Raw genomic sequence first — 9,699 nt, forward strand, 5'->3', positions numbered from 1 at the left:
TAGTCTTCTTTGTGGCCTTTTCTGGACCTGCTCCAGTGCATCCACAGCATGCTTTTAATGGGGAGCCCAGAACTGGACTCAGCACTCCAGGTATGACCTTACAAGTACCAGTCACCTCCCTCATGTGACCTTTTGGCAGTACTCTCCATTACACAGCCCAGGATGCCTTTGGCCTTCAAGGGCATGTTGCTGGCTCATGTTCAACCTACTGTCCACCAGGGTCCCAAGGCCCTTTGTCTACAGAGCTGCTTTCTAACTGATAAGTCTCCAGTTTGTAGTGTTGCATGGGGCTCTTACCAAGAGGCTAAGAGAGCTGTGACTGCTCAGCCTGAAGAAGAGGATCCTCAAGGGAGATCCTGTCAATGTGTATAAACGTCTGACAGGAAAGTTTGAAAACGGACTCGGACTCTTCTCAATGATACCCAGTAAAAGGACTAAATGCAATGGGCATGAATTGACCTTGCATCAAAGTGTATCTTTCAGTTTTCAGCAATATTAAGATTTGTTCTTTCCAACAAAATTTTTACAATATATTTCAAAAAGATATGCTTTGATTTTATTGTATTATATCTGTGAAGGTCTTAACACATTTTCGTAAGCATGCATTCCTTATAGATGGGATATTGAGATGGGGAGTCTGATCCAATTCTGAGGTTCCAAATGCAGTTAAAAACAAACAGAAAGGAAAATCTCCACAGCCATGTTAAAGTATAGTTACAAATATATACACTATCAAATCTGATTTTTATTTTTATTTTATTGCAAGCTTTAGTCTATACATTTATGATTTTGGAAAGTTAAGTATTAATCAAATATCTGTACTTCAGTGATGCTATTTTTAAATGGATTTTTCTATATAGATGAAAATTTCATTTGAATGCCCAAGCAGCAGCTGCTTACCCTAGATCTTGTATATTTTGTCATTATGCTAACACTATCCCATCTACCTAATTTTATTTGCTTATGTTGGTTGGGTTAGGGTATTTTTCTCTCTGCCTTACCTCCCAGGTGATTTTTAGCTGCTGGAAACAGGTCTTTGCAGTTATTATACTTAAGAAATTATTAATCTTCATAATGGTTTCAGTGCTCTTTTCTGGATCTTCTATATAATAATGATAAAAATTATAGTTTAACTGTCATTTCTTCTGCGATTTGGAAAAATACTGAGAACAAATCATGTCAAGAAATAGTTAGCATAAAATAAATAAAACTAGAACTCAACAGATCAAGTCGTATTAACAAAACAACAGGTAAAGAAGAAAAAGACGTATTATCATCTTGACTATTTAATCCTTGGCCCCAATTGTGTGAATTTGCAGGTGTTAAATTATTAAGAGAATGGCTTGTTAATTTTTGCTATTGTCAAGAAAATAAGTATTGACTAACAGACTAAAAATTGAAAGCAGTTTGTATCATCTAGTTCATATCAAGTCTTATGTGAACGCAAAATATAATACTGATGAGACTAAATTTATGTTGTGTTTTATGACTGTTATAAAACAGGAAATAAAGCCAGTAACAAATATGTTTAGTCATATTATTTTCCATGAACAGGAAGCTTTCAACAAAATTATTTTGTCATAGTGCTGGAATGAATAGATTAGTTTAAAAAAAAAAGTATTATTGTGGATTGTCCCATATCAGATTTAGAGGAAATATGTTGATGTACTTCCACTTAATTTGCCCAGAAGTTATAAATTTAGGCACTGTCTCATGCTCTTGTGATTGTTAATTTCATTTACCATTGTTTTGTGTTTCTCTGAAAAAAAACAACACAGGAGAGTTTTTGGTTTTGTTATATGTTGAATCTTTAGTTGCTTTTGAACTATGTTAAATTTTATTATACATTAGTGCCTATTTTCTAAAGGAAAGACAATTTTTTATCTCCCTGCCTCTCTCCCCCTTCAGGCAACCTGGTTCTGAGTTGCTTTACCTGCCTATTATTGTATAATTACTTCACATTTCACATGGAATGTCTTATTAAATCTGCATCACTTTTTTTATTCTGTGGTATAAACTTAAAAGCAGTCTGAGCAGACCAGTGGATATTTTCTCTGGTTCTCAGTGCACACAAAAAATCTGTTGGGATCCATTCCCTGTTTGCTTAAGGCTGTGCCACTTCAGTGACTAAAAAAGGATATGAAAGACTGTTCCTGACCCAGTTCTGTCTGAGTATTTTTCAGACGCTTCATTTTTTTGTTGTGGGGTTTTTTTTTCCCCTCCCTTTCCATTTTGAAATCTCATGAACATGTTCATCTTTGCCTTACTGTACATTACTGGATTCCTGACTGATGTGCTATTGTTTCAATGTGTCCTTCTGCAGGTTGTTAAATGTGCTATGCTGTGAGCTCAATACCCTTTTACTCTTGGAGACTCAGTATAAAGTGTCACAAGTTTTACTAACTGCTCAGGAGGAAAATGTCACAGAAACTTCAGAAGGACCAGGGTAAGAAGGGACTGATGTAAATGTTATATTTAATGATCAAAATCTTCTCCTGAGAACAAATACATGAATGCTTTAGTGGCTTTAAACATACAAATGCTTCACTTAACTTGGCTTCTAATGTGCTTAAGTTTACTTACATGCAGGTTTGTCAGCAGTCTTAAATTATGAAAAGATACAATAGTCTTTTTTTTTCCTCCCACATTCACCCCAAATATTTTTCTGCTCTTTATTTGTATTACTCTTGTTTCTTAAGCAAAAAGTGCACAAAACTCATGTGTGTAAATATACCATTTAATTTGATATATTTTTTATATTATGTATGGAATATAAAATTGTGTATATAATATAAAATCAAGGTATTGTTTAATGTTTATGAATTAAATGTGTCATCAGGATGTTGGGGGCTTTGGGAGACAAGGTTGTTTTGTTTTGGTTTTAAGTTTTAAAGCTTAGTCAACTCTCCTACTTCTATGACTTGCCATTGCTGTCTTCTAAATAAAATTGCAAACATGTCCTTTCAAAAGGAAGAGTGTATTCTTGGTTCAGAAGTAGACAGTCATTTAGTTACAGGTGTTTTTTCCTTTCTCTCAGCATGCTGATTTGTATGAATTTTCCTCTTACTGTTTCATGTATGGGACTATTACAGAGTGTAAATCAAAAAACTCTAGGTGACATCTCAGCAGATATAGATGACAGTTATTTACCATTTGAGGATGAAACCTACAATTTTCCTACTAAGGCAAAAGTTGTAAGAAACTTGTATAAAACCTGTATTTTATTCCTTTCAAAAAAATTTTATACCTTGGGCTACACAGTGACTTTAGACAGCAGAGTGGCTGTGTGTTAAGCTATGAATAACTTCTTATTTGTGACAGCAGAAATGTACAGATAGGCCAAATAAGGAGCAAATTTTAATGGTCGATTTACTGTTTCTGCCCTAATTACTGAGCACATGGGCATAACAAATCTTGTAAAATTTTCTGCTCTTTTGTGTGTCTAGTAATTGATCAAATGTTTCTAATCAGTAGTAGGTAGGGAAATATAAAGTTAGGATAATGCTCAGACATATCTCAAAATGTGTCATGTTTTTCTTTATTTCTTTATGCCTATCTGTATTCCAGGTTGTGTTTTAAGTCCAGTATCTCTCTCAAAGTATTCTTGCATATTAAAGTTTTCTGAATTAAGTAGTCAGTAAATCGAAGTGATTCTAATTTTTGAGGATTTTGTGTTTTGGTTGTTTTTGTGGTTGGTTTTGTTCCCACAGAGTTTTTATAATTGATGGTGTATCAGTGGAGAGAAACCATGTTCTTGTAAGGATGAACCTGATTGGAGGACCACAGGAAAGGATTTTGCCTTTGAGAGCATTAGATAAGGTTAGAAACTAACGTTCAGAAAAGTCTATTTCTGTAACTCCTGCCTTAATTAATTGAAAATTTTTCTGATAATTTAACATGTGAAAAATTTTATAAGATTAAGAAATACCCGACCACTTTTAGCTTTACAATATCCTAACATTTTAAAGAAGTGATACACTGAAGAAAAACATTGTTGGCACTGTTTGAGGATTGGCATGTGCCTAGGACATACTAGATTCATATGACAAGTGTATTTTCCTCCATTTTAATGCTGCTTCTAGAATCGTAGAATCATAAAGGTTGGAGGAGACATCTAAGATCATCAAGTCCAGCCATTGAACTGCCACTCTGACATAAATCCTAAACCATATCCTGCAGTGCCAGATCCAGATGCCTCTTAAACACTTCCAGGGATGGTGACTCCAGCACCTCCCTGAGCAATCTATTCCAGTGCCTGAACACCCTAACAGGGAAAAATGTTTTGGTAATATCTAATCTGAATCTCGCCTATCTCATCTTATGACCATTCCCTCTAGTCCTCTCAGTGCAGGCATGACAGAAGAGACTGTCCCTCACCTCTCTACAACCCCTTTCAGGTAGTTGTAGAGAGTGACGAGGTCACTCCTGAGCCGCCTCTTCTCAAGGCTAAACAAACCCAGTTTTCCTCAGTCTTCCTCATACAACTTGTTTTCTAGGCCTTTTATGAGCCTTGTTGCCCTTCACTGGTCTCACTCCAGCAACTCAATGTCCCTTTTAAGGTGAGGGGCCCAAAACTGAACGCAGTACTCAAGGTGTGGCCTCACCAATGCCGAGTACAGGGGGATGGTTACTTATCTAGTCCTGCTGGCCACACTGTTTTGAGTGAATACAATTTGTATTTTTTTTTTTGCTTTCATATTTCTGCATTTTCTTTATTAGCTTTCTATTTGTCTTCCTTTTATTTGATATTTTTTTCCATGCTTGGATTTTCTTATACAGTATCTAAGACCTGGTGCTTTAATTGATATTCTAACAATAGAGAGTGTTCAGCAACTCCTTTATATTCTACTTCTCACTGACTGTCAGTCTCATAATGATGGAATGCAAGTTACTGTTAGCTCAACAAAGACACCTAGATCAGTGTATAAAATTGCAAATGCATTTTTGTGGTTTTCAGGGTTTTGTTTTTTAATTTTTTTAAAACCTGCAAGTTCCTTTTTGGTTGAAAAAAGGAACTCTAAAATTAAAACTGTCAGTGGTATATACCATAAAAAATTCTTTTTTGGATTTTGTGCCCTGTTTTTCAGTGATGGCACATCTCATTGCAAATTGCAATATCAAGAGTAATTTTGGTGTATAAACAGCAATTCTGGGAACTGTACTTGTGTGTGTTAATTGAGCAAAAGCTATTAATTCTTCTCTGAAATTAATTTCTAGTTCTGTTCCTAGGGCAGTGATCCATATCCTTGGCCAATGTTTTCATCGTTCCCTTTGCCAAAGTGCTATCTTGCAGAAACTCCTAGGAAAGCTGAATTCAAACAAGGTAGGTACAGAGCATGCAAGCAATGTAGATGTCACACAAGCATCTTGGTCAATTTTAAAATTCCTTTTTCCTTCCTCCTTGCCCACCCACCTCCCCAACCCTGCATCCTACAGATTATAACCTCATTAAGTACTTAATGATATTTTATTGTTGGCTGCATTTGTAGCTAAATAAGTTGGTTTGGTCTTACTTGTCTGTCTTTGTGCAACTGTCACTCTGCAAAGCTCTGTTTAGTAAGCTAATTCTTATGCAAACTTCAAGATTAACCTTTTGGCTCATCTCAGGTGGGTGATTCATAAGGTGCATTTATATCATCTCTAGTAACTGAAGCAAGACAGTATGGTTAAGGTACAGATTTTTTTGTACACTATTTTCATGATTCACATCCCTGTGTTTACAAAGCTTGGTGGTGTGTGAAATAGACAGCGTTTAGGATAGTTGGTTTCCACATTGAACATCAATTTGGAATGTGAGCAGACTGAAGAATCCTTTCAAGAACTATCTAGGCAAAGCAGTTTAATTCACACAGAGAAACCATTTTAAGGTTTTAGTTTGCATAGACAATGCAAAAGAATCTGATGAATGGTTTAGTAAATAAATCATTCTTTGTATTTGTTCATGTTTACTGTATCCTTGAAATGTATTTACTAGAAATTATTTGTGAATTTTCTTAGCAGAGACATATTTTCAGAAGTGACGGAAAATCTGCATTAACTGTAGAATGCAAAATTGTCTCTTTGTAAATACCTAGGAAAAAACAAATAAAGTGTTACCCTGCTCTGACAAGAGGAAAGGCCCTATAGTTATAAAATAAGGGAGTTTTCTGTATCTTAGCTTTTGTAATACTGTTCCAGGCTTCCTGAGGCAATTTTCATGAGACAACAATCAGATAACAGTAAAGTGAGTGCCCAGTGTGTTCAAGGAGGCAGTAGTGTCATTCTTGGGTTGGAAAAACGTATTGTATCCCTCAGAACTTCTCTGTTTTCTTGTTCAGAGCAATTCTGTTGCTCATCATTACCCAGTGGGATAATGGAGTAAAGATTGCAGTTGCCACTTTTGTGGATGATAACCAGCTAGGAATACTTGGGTAAAACTTTAGCTAGCAGTAAATTTGCTGAAATGAAGTATCAGAGGCTTGCAAATTAGTTTGATGATGGCATTTTTGAGGTAACTCTAGTAACAGATTGTGTAGCTGCAAAATGAGCAGAATATTTTATTTTGCAGTCAAAATATTTTGTGTTTGTTGTTTGGGGAAAAAAAAGGAAAGCAAAACATTGAAAGGGTTCATGTTAAAAAAATTCACTAAACTGTGAACATATGATTTGACAGACTGAAGCTTTTAGGATGTGTAAGCTATTTTGAAAGAAAGTATTAGAATAAATAGATCAAAAATTAAAAGAATGAAATTCGTAAATAGCTAATCCAGTGCTTGGAAATAAAAGAAATCAAGAGCTTCAGTAGAAAATGGGGACTATCTGAACTGTGTTCTTCAGAACTACAGTATGGAAGTGACAGAAGTGCTCTTTCATAAGAGAAGTTAAAAATATGATTATGAGAAAGATCTGTGAGATACATTTATACAAGACAGAAGAGGATCTTTTCACAGCTTCTTTGATGTCATTCAGAATTCATGTGTGTTACTCAGCTTACCTGGAGGTTTTAAAAATAGTTTAGAAAAATGCTTCGTAAGTCTTAATTCTGCTTCAGCACAAGGGGATGGATAGGGGCCACACAGACTTCTTAACAGGGTTCACATGGACTTCTGAACGGCAAGAGTTCTGCAGCCATGAAAACTCTTGCACATCATACGAGTGGGAATGCATGACTGCTTCACTGTATCTGTCACCAAGGATCAAAGGCCAGCGCAGTGGTTCTGTGGTTACCTGAACCTGTCTGTGTTCAGGTTTCATGTTGCAGTGTTTCATTGTGTAACCTGTGTGATATCATGCCTGTCCTCCTTTTTGGGGCATTTCTGTTACATGAATAATTAAGGCTACTAGATTCTTAATATTCTCTAAGAATGTAGTTTCTTTGGCTGAAAGAGCTGTAACTGTAGGTTTTATTCTGCTTGTCTTGACCTCTTATTTGCCTCCTCTCTTATTAACCGGGTGACTTGGACTCCTGAAGAGAAGTTTACCTTTTCTTTCTGCTTTGAAAATGTGTCCTGTGTCTATCATATAATTGTTATGTCAGGTGTAAAAGTATAACCTGAGTTGATTTTTTTAAAAAATATATCTACAGGACAGACATTTGAGATGGCCTGGGGAGAGTTAAAAAAAAAGTACATAAATGTGCTCTCAAATATGATAGAGCAGTATGCTGTTCCTGACCCTCCCTTCAGTTGGAGTTGAAGGATAGGTGCAGTAACAGAGCCTTTGTTTCCCAGAAGGGTGTCTTAACTAATGGAAGTTGCCTTTCTGAGTGCAAGTTGAAATTGCTCACTATTTTGAAACTAGCATGGCCAAACTGAGGTCAGGGAACAGGAAGCTTCATTTCCACAGCCTCTTGTAGCCTGGGACTGTGTCTCGTATGACAGAAACCATGGCTAAAACTGAAAGTAGTAGTATTTTATTCGCTCTCTAAATTCTTTTGAAGAACAGTGGTAAACATGCAGCGCTGGCACTGTTTTGGTTGTTCTGTTTGAGGCAAAAAGGGAGGAGAACTAATGAGCTGTAAGCCAAAGCAGAGCAGTGATAAGTCTGAGAGTATTTGGAACATACAGCACGAAGGCCTGAAAGCTCTAAGAGAACTCTTTTTTTAAACCTCTTGCTATTATTCTGCACTATTGTAGTGCTCACAGACAGTGGCAAGTGGATATTTTGACTCACTGGATCAAAAAATGAATCTTTCATAATTTATGTTGGTAAACTTAGTTAACTGCACTGGAGCAGCAGAGTAATTCCTCCATTTCATGATGGCACTTTGAGTGAGTAGACTTACCCAAAAAGTATATTTGTATTTGAGGAAAATCTGTAGTGCTTCACTGTTTACAAATATCTGCCCTGGTTTTGCAGATGTTAGGCATTTTTCTGTGTGGTATATTTATCTGTGGGAAAAGATTTATGGAAAAATAAACTTGCTCGGTTGTGTATTAACATGCACTAATTATTTCAGGCAGTATTTAGAGTTTGAAAACTATTGGGTTGCAGTATATTAATGATTCAAAGATAATTTATAGTGAAGATTCAAATGATTTATGTGGATCATTATTTACGTGTGGAAATGAATTATGCCATTTCCACTTGTTTACACTGCAGCAAGATACCCTATTGCTTTTCCTTTACTTTAATTGTTCAATTATCATTTCATTATGATAATTTGAGGAAGAACTATTAAGTGGTTTTCAAAGAGTGATATATTCCTTTATTATTCAGGATGCAACTATGGAAAATAATTATTCTTTTACTTGTAATATTAACTATAGTGTAGATTATTAAACTCTTGAGAACTCTATTAAACTGTAAGATTCACTCTTCTATTTGTACAGAAGATGTTTTCCTTGTCTACTCCTAGCTCTTGGGTTATGAGAGTTGTTAATGAGTGTGGCTGAAGAGTAATGTCCATGACTGTCCTGCAGTGATGTGCTCACTGCTTAGCATTTCCATGAACTTTACTACCCCACCATTCATTAATCTTATTTTCTCCTGGACTCATACAGTCCAGAATTTCTAGCAAAAATCTTCTGTGGTGGTAATGTTCTTAAATTATTTTGATAATTTGTCACAGCTCCTGTTCTTCAAGTTCCTTGCTTTGTACTTTTGACTTGAATGGGAATGTGCTGCCATGTTTCTTTTTTGATTTGTTTGGGTGTTTTGGGTTGTTTTATTTTTTTCTTCTTGGTTTGGTTTGTTTGTTTTTTAAATCCCATTTCAACCCTTTTTTTTTTTTTGTTTAATACCTGTCTGAAACTAGAAGTTGCTTTTTCATTTTTTTTCCTAAACTTCTCTGTCAAAGAATCAGCTATATTAGCTTTCTTGTTATCTCTTTTAATTTCAAATAAATGTCTTTATCGCCTGCACTTCTTTGACTTATCCTCCTTTTTATATTTGTCTCGGTATTCTTGTATGAACCTGTTACCTTTTGCTTTTTAAGAAGTCCAGTCAATTAACAAAAGATGGAAGGGTTACTTGTTTAAACAGTAGTTTTGGATGCGTTGACGCTGCTAGATGCTAGCATATGTGCATTTCAGCAATCACAAAATAAAGATTTAATTTAGTAAAACCTGCAGAAAAGGAAGAATATTAGAGACAAACAGTGCAAAGGAAAATAGGGGTCAAATCAAGAAGCCACAAGGAGGCAGAGAGATTCCATGATCTTCAATTCTTGCTTTAAGGATCTTGAAATTATCAGGTGATACTTTTTTAGTAGTTTTACTT

At 35.5% G+C, this 9,699-nt stretch overlaps 1 protein-coding gene across 1 annotated transcript in view; it reads left to right on the top strand.

Moving 5' to 3' along the window:
- TBC1D32 (TBC1 domain family, member 32) overlaps positions 1 to 9,699 on the top strand; it is a gene marked incomplete at its 3' end in the record, with an annotated part of 49,318 nt that overhangs the window by 37,184 nt on the left and 2,435 nt on the right. Inside the window, exons 23-25 of the mRNA XM_009082875.1 lie at positions 2,324 to 2,446; positions 3,711 to 3,819; positions 5,230 to 5,323. Of these exons, the coding sequence (XP_009081123.1) occupies positions 2,324 to 2,446; positions 3,711 to 3,819; positions 5,230 to 5,323 (326 nt within the window). The remainder of the gene's footprint in view (positions 1 to 2,323; positions 2,447 to 3,710; positions 3,820 to 5,229; positions 5,324 to 9,699) is intronic.

The sequence above is a fragment of the Acanthisitta chloris genome, unplaced genomic scaffold (assembly GCF_000695815.1).
Source record: "Acanthisitta chloris isolate BGI_N310 unplaced genomic scaffold, ASM69581v1 scaffold5219, whole genome shotgun sequence".
NCBI classification, from domain to species: Eukaryota; Metazoa; Chordata; class Aves; order Passeriformes; family Acanthisittidae; genus Acanthisitta; species Acanthisitta chloris.